Source organism: Galeopterus variegatus, unplaced genomic scaffold, assembly GCF_000696425.1.
Source record: "Galeopterus variegatus unplaced genomic scaffold, G_variegatus-3.0.2 Scaffold4637, whole genome shotgun sequence".
NCBI classification, from domain to species: domain Eukaryota; kingdom Metazoa; phylum Chordata; class Mammalia; order Dermoptera; family Cynocephalidae; genus Galeopterus; species Galeopterus variegatus.
In genome coordinates, this window is record NW_007730748.1 from 1 (window position 1) to 10,619 (window position 10,619).

At 51.5% G+C, this 10,619-nt stretch overlaps 1 protein-coding gene across 1 annotated transcript in view; it reads left to right on the forward strand.

Annotated features, from left to right (window-relative positions):
* Positions 1 to 3,833: 3,833 nt before the first annotated feature.
* MROH5 (maestro heat-like repeat family member 5) overlaps positions 3,834 to 10,619 on the forward strand; it is a gene marked incomplete at its 5' end in the record, with an annotated part of 57,974 nt that continues 51,188 nt past the window's right edge. The window contains 9 exon segments of the mRNA XM_008588030.1: positions 3,834 to 3,941; positions 4,253 to 4,369; positions 5,043 to 5,169; positions 6,023 to 6,174; positions 6,387 to 6,443; positions 7,923 to 8,030; positions 8,342 to 8,458; positions 9,132 to 9,251; positions 10,229 to 10,375. Of these exon segments, the coding sequence (XP_008586252.1) occupies positions 3,834 to 3,941; positions 4,253 to 4,369; positions 5,043 to 5,169; positions 6,023 to 6,174; positions 6,387 to 6,443; positions 7,923 to 8,030; positions 8,342 to 8,458; positions 9,132 to 9,251; positions 10,229 to 10,375 (1,053 nt within the window).

The following is a 10,619-nucleotide window of genomic DNA, read 5'->3' on the forward strand; positions in this document are numbered from 1 at the left end:
GGGAGGGGGGAGAGGGAGGAGGGAGGGGGGTTTCGGTAATGGGCCACAATAATCAACCACACTGTATATCGACAAAATAAAATTAAGAAAAAAATAAAAATAAAAAAATAAAAAAAGAAGACAAGACAAAATACTACAACTAATAATTACTGATAATTGAATTTAGCAACATCACAGGATACAAGATCAATATACAAAAATCAATTGAATTTCTATATACTAGCAGCAAACAATTAGAAAATGAAAAAATTTTTAAATGACATTTACAGCAGCATTAAGGATATAAAAGACTCAAAGACGTGTCACACAGTATGTGCAAGATCTTTACAAAGCATTGCAAAGAGAAGTTGAAGAACACCTTAAAAATGGAGATATATGATGTTTGTGGACAAGAAGATTCAATAATGTTAAGTTGTCAATTGTCAAAAAATTCATTTGTAGATTGAATACAACGCCTATAAAAATTCCAGGAGTCTTTATTGTAGAATGAAATATAATCTATAAATTTAACTTTATATGGAAATTTCAAAGCACCTACAATAGCCAAAACAATTGTGACAAAGAACAAAGTTGCAAAAATTCCACTACTTGATTTCAATACTTACTATAAGGCTGCAGTAACGATGCAATGAAGCATTGGCATAGGCTAAATAAATAAATCAATGGAAAAGAAAAGAAAATCCAACATAAAACCACACTTATATGGTCAATTGATTTCTTTAAAGGTGCCAAAGCAATTCAATGAGGAAAGGAAAGTCTTTTGAACAAATGGTTCTGGAACAATTGCATAGCTATAAAGAAAAAAATAAACTTTAATGCCTACCTCAAACCATGAACAAAACTTAATTAGAGATGAAACCAAAACCTAAATGTAAAAACTAAAAGTGAAAAGCATCTAGAAGAAAACACAGGAGAAAATCTTGCCAACCTTGGGGTAGGTCAATATTTCTTAGGATTCAAAAGAGAATCATCATAAAAAGAAAAAAATGATAAATTGGATTGCATCAAAATTAAAACTTCTGCTCATCAACTGATACCATTAAGGAAATGAAAAGCCAAGCCACAGACAAGGAGAAAACACAGTACGTGTGTCTGACAAGGAACTGTGTCCAGAATAAATAAAGAACTCCTACAGCTTGGTAAGAAAGAGAAAAACAGCTCCATTTTTTAAAAAGTGAGCAAAAGATTTAAATAGACACTTCACAAAGGAGGACATATGAAGGACTAATAATTAAACAAAAAAAGGATCAACACCTTTAGTCCTCAGGGAAACATCAATTAAAACCACAATGAGCTTCCACTGCATACCCACTGAGAGAGTTCAAATAAAAAAACACCACCAACCAGTGCGGGGAAGGACGCGGAGCAGCCGGAGTGCTGCTGGGGGGCCAGTCAAATGGTGCAACCCCTTTGGAAAACTGGCATTTTCTACTAAAGGTGAACAAATGACTCAGCAATTCCACTTTTAGGTATTTTACCAAGAGATATGAAAACAAATGAATGCAAAATTACTCATCCAAGAATGTTCATAGTAGCCCTGTTCATCAGAACCTCAGACTGGAAACAGTCTGTGGCAGGCGGGGTAATGCACTCTCCCCAAAAAACCTAAAATCAATAACCTAAGCATCCACTTCAGGAAATTAGAGAAAGAAGAGCAAGGTAAGCCTAATCCAAGCAGAAGAACAAAACAAAACAGTGGAAGAGGAATGAACTTTTGATACGTGCAACGTGGGTGATTCTCAAAAACGTGATGCTGAGGCGAAAAACATCAGACGCGCAAAAGCACACACTGCATGACTCCAAGTACATGCAATTCTAGAAAAAGAAAAACCCATCTGTAATGAAATAAACAGTATTGCAGTAACAGAGAATAACTAGGAAGGAGCACAGAGAGCTTTCTGGGGTGGTGGCGAAGGCTCTGTATCTTGGGTGTGAATTACACGGGTCTTACATTTGATAAAATTTGTTGTGCTATATACTAAAGATCTGTGCACTTCACTGTAAATTAAGTATGTCTTAATTTTTTAAACACTTAAAACTTTAAAAAATTAAAACTTGGGGGAACGGATGTCTTTCAAAATTCAGAATATTTCAGATTTTTTGTTAAGTAATGAGGTGTCCACCCTGTATATTCCATGAATGTCCTTAGCAAGGTTTGAGGCAGATGCAGAATCAAATATCTTAGTATCTCTGGTACACAAGCACACAGATGTTCACATGAAGTCTCAAACCCTATCATGGCACTTTGGGTCAGCTTTTGCCATTAAATGAGGTTGCTGCAAAGCTATGGGAAAAAAATGTTAAGTTTTCTGAGTTTTGGAATTTGAATTTCAGACAAGGAACTGTGATGCTGTGAAGGAAGACAGTAAAGGTTTGGGGGAGGGGACAGGAGCCCCTGGTGCTTCTGGGGAACCTTGGGACTTGCCTGTGTTCAGAGTTCCATGAGGATCCTGCAGGCACCTGTCCTGTGGGTGAGAAAGCCACCAAGTGCTGCTGCACCCCAGTGTCCTGCAAATGGGCCAGGTGGGGGCACACCCGAGATAGAAAAGCTCCTCCAGATTCTGCCTGGAGAGAATTTCCTTTTCAGGGACCAAGGGATCGACGCCAGAGACTGCAAACTGTCCTGCAGCAGGCGCTCTGAGTATGTTTTATGACCAACAAGGCAAGGGATGCCCTGTGCCCACAGCATCCCAAATTTGTCATTTCTTTAGGAAAAATTCCTAGAAATGGAGTTGCCTGGGGAAGTGTATGCATAATTTAAGCTTTAATTGATATTGATATTGCCTTTTAATTGATATTGCCAAAACCTTCCCCCAAAAAATATCGTAGATCCAATCACCCTCCCACCAAAGGACAGTTCCTTGCCAGTATTCAGAGTTTTACTTTTTGCCAATCTTGTACAAAATGCTACATTAGCTTAATTCCCATTCCTCAAATATTAGTAAAGCTGAGTTTATGGTATCTTCATCGTGTGTGTCCTTTCACCCATTTTAAAATGGATTGCTTGTCTTTTTCTTGTTGATTTATAAAATGCTCTCCATTTATCATTGATACTGACCCTTGGCAGCAGCTGACAGCAAAACCTTTGCTGCATCTTTCAACTTAACTTAGAGGGTTTTGCTGAACAAATTTTTGAAAGTGTTTATCTTCACATGTCTCAGTCTTTTAAGATTCTCGAGTTTGGGATCATACTTAGGAGGGGTATCCCCCACCCCAAAAGAATCTTGGGATCAAGATCTTGGAATTATTGAATGATGGAACCTGGGAACATTGGAAATAGAGAAATCTTGTAGTCATCCTCATTACAAAATCATGTGATGTTAGGATTGAAACTTTTCAGGACATTATATTTTGAAGGGACTTTACATTCATTCATTTGATCTCGCATTCACTGACTTTTTAAAAAATTAATGGAGCATCTTTACGTGGGAGCGCTACGCTAGGTGCTGAGGAAACACCGTGAGCGAAGCAAAGTCCTGCACTCCCGGCATGCACGCTGCAGAGGGGCCACCCTCCACTAACACTAAGTATGTCATGTCTGTGACTTCTGGTCAGTGCTGAGGACACAGTCAGGACTCGACTCTACAGCCTCCCAGGCTCCTGGTTTTCCAGCCTCACCTCGAACACCTCCAGGGAGAGAATCCTGAGGAACAAGTCCCCATCCCTGAGGACCATCAGGCAAATGAGAGACTAGGTTTCAGGGACTCACAAGAGGGAAGGGACAAGGGGGTGCTGGAGTCAGGGCACAGAGTGGCCAGAGTGGGCCAGAGCTGGTGGCTCTCAAGATTTGGGGAGAGACGGCTCCAGCCCCACCCACCCCCATCTCCTGACAGATAGCTATCAAGTCGGTCCAGTTCCTGAACACGGACCTGTGGTCCAAGGAGCTGCTGTGGGCACTCACCAAGCCCAACCAGACCCATCGGGAGCAGTCCCCGGAGAAGGTGGGCCCCGCCCCTGCCTCCTCCCAAGGCAGCCCTTGCTGGCCCACAGCACAGGCCCAAGTGCTCTGTCCACTGGATGCACGAGGCCCTAGAAAGAAACTGGCGGACCTGAAAGAAACAGGCTGGGGCCTGGGCAGCAGGACTTGAAGCCACATTCTGCTCCACCACCAGGCAGAGGTTTAGATGGTCCCAGGGCAGGGTGGTGAGGGGACTGCAGAGGCAGGGGAGGCTGAGGAAGGCAGTCAGAGGAGGCTGCTCAAGGAGGCAAGGGCCATCCCAGGGGGCTCAGGATAGCACTGACCCTCCGCCAGGCCTTCCTGTTCACCTACTATGGGCTGATCCTTCAAGCTGAAGAGAACAGCGCCACGGTCAGGACACACCTACAAACCCTCCTGGAAACGTCCCACCAGTGGCCCAAGCAGAGAGAGGTGAGGAGCAAGCCCCCGCCCCGTCCCCACGACTGCCTGACCCTGACCATAGGATTGGCCTGCCTGCTGGCCACACGCTCTGCCCTGATCCTAATCACAGACTGAGGCCTCCCCCTGTTGACACCCTGACCGTGACCCTAGTTACATGCTAATCCCTAATCCTGGCCACACACTGAGTCCTGATCCTGGTCACAGACTCTTTCCTGACCTTGGTCACACACAGAGACCTGATTCTGCTTTAAGGCTAAAACTTGACCATGACCACAGGCCAAATCCTGACCCTGGTCACACCCTGAGCCCTGAGCCCTGAGCCCTGAGCCCTGAGCCCTGACCACAGCCCGAGCCCAGATCTCACCCCAGGGCCCCTCCCTTCATCCCAACCTGTCACAGGTCTGCTCAGAGCTGGCCGTGAGGGATAACTGGACTCCGAGGTCTCACCTCTGTCTCCTGCCTTTCCTAAGCTCACCCACCAGACCCCATAGGAGATGCCCACATGGGTTGGTCTCAGACTTGCATGTCCTAAAGAGCATGGCAGGTGGATGCCCTGTGATCTTGGATGAGTCCCCCACCTCCTTCTGGGCCTCGGTTTTCACACCTGCCAGGTGGGGGGCCAAGTCCAGTCCTGCGACTCCAGGGTCCCTTCATCAGTGCTCCTGGTACCCCTCTCCCACAGGGCATTGCTCTCACAGTGGGGCTGGCCGCCGTCCACCACCTGGATGATGTCTGGGCCGTCCTGGACCAGTTTGGCCGGAGCAGGCCCATCAGGTGGAGCCTCAATAGTTTCTCCCCAAAGGTACTGGCTCAGGGGTCCTCAGGACCTCAGCAAGGGGTGTCAGGGCCTCCACTCTCCATGCTGGGACCCCCAGGCAAGGTAGAACATGGGTGTCGGGCCACGAATCCTGACCTCCAATCTCCACCTCACCCCACCTGCAATGTGGCCTGTGTGTGCCTCAGTTTCCTCCTCTTGGATGGGAACTCCTTCCGCCACACCTGTTGGGGATTGGAATGGGCCAGGGCTGTAGAGGGCCGGTGCGTGGCCAGAGCTCGAGCGGAGACAGCCTCGCTGTGCTCATGATGGCTGCTGTAAGCTCCTTCAATGGCCCTTGGGCACGTGACTCATCCGAACATGAGCCCTGGGCCAGCGAGCAACCCAATGGGCTATGGATGGCAGACGGCAGCGCACCCACCCCTCCTCACTGCATCCCACGTAACTCCCGCAGGAGGAAATAGTGCCCAAGACTGAGCCACTGAGAAGCCCTCACCCCACATCCCACGTGCCCCTTACCATCCCTCCAGGCCCCAGCAGTCCAAGGGGGAGAAGGCGTGTGTCCAGCAGGAAGGGGGTGGGGCGGAGACGGCCCTGGGCTCCTGGGGAAGGGGCTACCACGAGAGGGGTGAGGGGCCTGGGCTCTGGCCAGTTCCAGCAGAGCCAGGCACCCTGTGTACACCCCTGATGGCCCTACCAGGCCCATCCACCCCTAAAGAGCCAACTCCACTTTCCTTATTTTCCTACTGAGGTAAACTGAGGCTCACCACCCCTCAGGACACTCTGCCTCTGGTACCCATCTAGGGCCTGGGGTACCTCCTCTCACCGTGACCCCAGAGGAGGGCTCCAGCAGGCTCCTGACACTCTTTACCCACCCACCCCCCGCCGGCAGAATCCAGAGGACGTGCAGTGGAGGTGGGCCAGCAGCACCACCCTCCTTGCCTATGGGCAGGTGGCAGCCAGGGCCAAGGCGCACATCCTCCCGTGGGTGGACAACATCTTGTCGCGGATGATTTTCTACTTCCAGTACAGCTCCTGGGTACGGGACCCTGCAGCTGCCCTCTGAAGACCCCGGAGTCCTGCCCCCACCCCACCAAGACGGAGCCCTGGACTCCAGCCCAGCAGCCCCACCAGAATCTCAGAGTCCGAGAACTCAGGACCTTCCAGAGCCCTGGAGTCCAGCTTCCCCTTCCCTCCCCGCCTGGGAACCACAAAGAACCAGGCCCAGCTCCCTTGAGCCCCACATTCCAGTCCGCCTTCCAGCCTGACCCCTCCCCACCCCNGATCCTGCAGGCACCTGTCCTGTGGGTGAGAAAGCCACCAAGTGCTGCTGCTCCCCAGTGTCCAGCAAATGGGCCAGGTGGGGGCACGCCCGAGGGGGCACACCAGATTCTGCCTGGAGAGAATTTCCTTTTCAGGGACCAAGGGATCGACGCCAGAGACTGCAAACTGTCCTGCAGCAGGCGCTCTGAGTATGTTTTATGACCAACAAGGCAAGGGATGCCCTGTGCCCACAGCATCCCAAATTTGTCATTTCTTTAGGAAAAATTCCTAGAAATGGAGTTGCCTGGGGAAGTGTATGCATAATTTAAGCTTTAATTGATATTGATATTGCCTTTTAATTGATATTGCCAAAACCTTCCCCCCAAAAATATCGTAGATCCAATCACCCTCCCACCAAAGGACAGTTCCTTGCCAGTATTCAGTGTTTTACTTTTTGCCAATCTTGTACAAAATGCTACATTAGCTTAATTCCCATTCCTCAAATAAAAAAATATCGTAGATCCAATCACCCTCCCACCAAAGGACAGTTCCTTGCCAGTATTCAGAGTTTTACTTTTTGCCAATCTTGTACAAAATGCTACATTAGCTTAATTCCCATTCCTCAAATATTAGTAAAGCTGAGTTTATGGTATCTTCATCGTGTGTGTCCTTTCACCCATTTTAAAATGGATTGCTTGTCTTTTTCTTGTTGATTTATAAAATGCTCTCCATTTATCATTGATACTGACCCTTGGCAGCAGCTGACAGCAAAACCTTTGCTGCATCTTTCAACTTAACTTAGAGGGTTTTGCTGAACAAATTTTTGAAAGTGTTTATCTTCACATGTCTCAGTCTTTTAAGATTCTCGAGTTTGGGATCATACTTAGGAGGGGTATCCCCCACCCCAAAAGAATCTTGGGATCAAGATCTTGGAATTATTGAATGATGGAACCTGGGAACATTGGAAATAGAGAAATCTTGTAGTCATCCTCATTACAAAATCATGTGATGTTAGGATTGAAACTTTTCAGGACATTATATTTTGAAGGGACTTTACATTCATTCATTTGATCTCGCATTCACTGACTTTTTAAAAAATTAATGGAGCATCTTTACGTGGGAGCGCTACGCTAGGTGCTGAGGAAACACCGTGAGCGAAGCAAAGTCCTGCACTCCCGGCATGCACGCTGCAGAGGGGCCACCCTCCACTAACACTAAGTATGTCATGTCTGTGACTTCTGGTCAGTGCTGAGGACACAGTCAGGACTCGACTCTACAGCCTCCCAGGCTCCTGGTTTTCCAGCCTCACCTCGAACACCTCCAGGGAGAGAATCCTGAGGAACAAGTCCCCATCCCTGAGGACCATCAGGCAAATGAGAGACTAGGTTTCAGGGACTCACAAGAGGGAAGGGACAAGGGGGTGCTGGAGTCAGGGCACAGAGTGGCCAGAGTGGGCCAGAGCTGGTGGCTCTCAAGATTTGGGGAGAGACGGCTCCAGCCCCACCCACCCCCATCTCCTGACAGATAGCTATCAAGTCGGTCCAGTTCCTGAACACGGACCTGTGGTCCAAGGAGCTGCTGTGGGCACTCACCAAGCCCAACCAGACCCATCGGGAGCAGTCCCCGGAGAAGGTGGGCCCCGCCCCTGCCTCCTCCCAAGGCAGCCCTTGCTGGCCCACAGCACAGGCCCAAGTGCTCTGTCCACTGGATGCACGAGGCCCTAGAAAGAAACTGGCGGACCTGAAAGAAACAGGCTGGGGCCTGGGCAGCAGGACTTGAAGCCACATTCTGCTCCACCACCAGGCAGAGGTTTAGATGGTCCCAGGGCAGGGTGGTGAGGGGACTGCAGAGGCAGGGGAGGCTGAGGAAGGCAGTCAGAGGAGGCTGCTCAAGGAGGCAAGGGCCATCCCAGGGGGCTCAGGATAGCACTGACCCTCCGCCAGGCCTTCCTGTTCACCTACTATGGGCTGATCCTTCAAGCTGAAGAGAACAGCGCCACGGTCAGGACACACCTACAAACCCTCCTGGAAACGTCCCACCAGTGGCCCAAGCAGAGAGAGGTGAGGAGCAAGCCCCCGCCCCGTCCCCACGACTGCCTGACCCTGACCATAGGATTGGCCTGCCTGCTGGCCACACGCTCTGCCCTGATCCTAATCACAGACTGAGGCCTCCCCCTGTTGACACCCTGACCGTGACCCTAGTTACATGCTAATCCCTAATCCTGGCCACACACTGAGTCCTGATCCTGGTCACAGACTCTTTCCTGACCTTGGTCACACACAGAGACCTGATTCTGCTTTAAGGCTAAAACTTGACCATGACCACAGGCCAAATCCTGACCCTGGTCACACCCTGAGCCCTGAGCCCTGAGCCCTGAGCCCTGAGCCCTGACCACAGCCCGAGCCCAGATCTCACCCCAGGGCCCCTCCCTTCATCCCAACCTGTCACAGGTCTGCTCAGAGCTGGCCGTGAGGGATAACTGGACTCCGAGGTCTCACCTCTGTCTCCTGCCTTTCCTAAGCTCACCCACCAGACCCCATAGGAGATGCCCACATGGGTTGGTCTCAGACTTGCATGTCCTAAAGAGCATGGCAGGTGGATGCCCTGTGATCTTGGATGAGTCCCCCACCTCCTTCTGGGCCTCGGTTTTCACACCTGCCAGGTGGGGGGCCAAGTCCAGTCCTGCGACTCCAGGGTCCCTTCATCAGTGCTCCTGGTACCCCTCTCCCACAGGGCATTGCTCTCACAGTGGGGCTGGCCGCCGTCCGCCACCTGGATGATGTCTGGGCCGTCCTGGACCAGTTTGGCCGGAGCAGGCCCATCAGGTGGAGCCTCAATAGTTTCTCCCCAAAGGTACTGGCTCAGGGGTCCTCAGGACCGCCACCTGGATGATGTCTGGGCCGTCCTGGACCAGTTTGGCCGGAGCAGACCCATCAGGTGGAGCCTCAATAGTTTCTCCCCAAAGGTACTGGCTCAGGGGTCCTCAGGACCTCAGCAAGGGGTGTCAGGGCCTCCACTCTCCATGCTGGGACCCCCAGGCAAGGTAGAACATGGGTGTCGGGCCACGAATCCTGACCTCCAATCTCCACCTCACCCCACCTGCAATGTGGCCTGTGTGTGCCTCAGTTTCCTCCTCTTGGATGGGAACTCCTTCCGCCACACCTGTTGGGGATTGGAATGGGCCAGGGCTGTAGAGGGCCGGTGCGTGGCCAGAGCTCGAGCGGAGACAGCCTCGCTGTGCTCATGATGGCTGCTGTAAGCTCCTTCAATGGCCCTTGGGCACGTGACTCATCCGAACATGAGCCCTGGGCCAGCGAGCAACCCAATGGGCTATGGATGGCAGACGGCAGCGCACCCACCCCTCCTCACTGCATCCCACGTAACTCCCGCAGGAGGAAATAGTGCCCAAGACTGAGCCACTGAGAAGCCCTCACCCCACATCCCACGTGCCCCTTACCATCCCTCCAGGCCCCAGCAGTCCAAGGGGGAGAAGGCGTGTGTCCAGCAGGAAGGGGGTGGGGCGGAGACGGCCCTGGGCTCCTGGGGAAGGGGCTACCACGAGAGGGGTGAGGGGCCTGGGCTCTGGCCAGTTCCAGCAGAGCCAGGCACCCTGTGTACACCCCTGATGGCCCTACCAGGCCCATCCACCCCTAAAGAGCCAACTCCACTTTCCTTATTTTCCTACTGAGGTAAACTGAGGCTCACCACCCCTCAGGACACTCTGCCTCTGGTACCCATCTAGGGCCTGGGGTACCTCCTCTCACCGTGACCCCAGAGGAGGGCTCCAGCAGGCTCCTGACACTCTTTACCCACCCACCCCCCGCCGGCAGAATCCAGAGGACGTGCAGTGGAGGTGGGCCAGCAGCACCACCCTCCTTGCCTATGGGCAGGTGGCAGCCAGGGCCAAGGCGCACATCCTCCCGTGGGTGGACAACATCTTGTCGCGGATGATTTTCTACTTCCAGTACAGCTCCTGGGTACGGGACCCTGCGGCTGCCCTCTGAAGACCCCGGAGTCCTGCCCCCACCCCACCAAGACAGAGCCCTGGACTCCAGCCCAGCAGCCCCACCAGAATCTCAGAGTCCGAGAACTCAGGACCTTCCAGAGCCCTGGAGTCCAGCTTCCCCTTCCCTCCCCGCCTGGGAACCACAAAGAACCAGGCCCAGCTCCCTTGAGCCCCACATTCCAGTCCGCCTTCCAGCCTGACCCCTCCCCACCCCT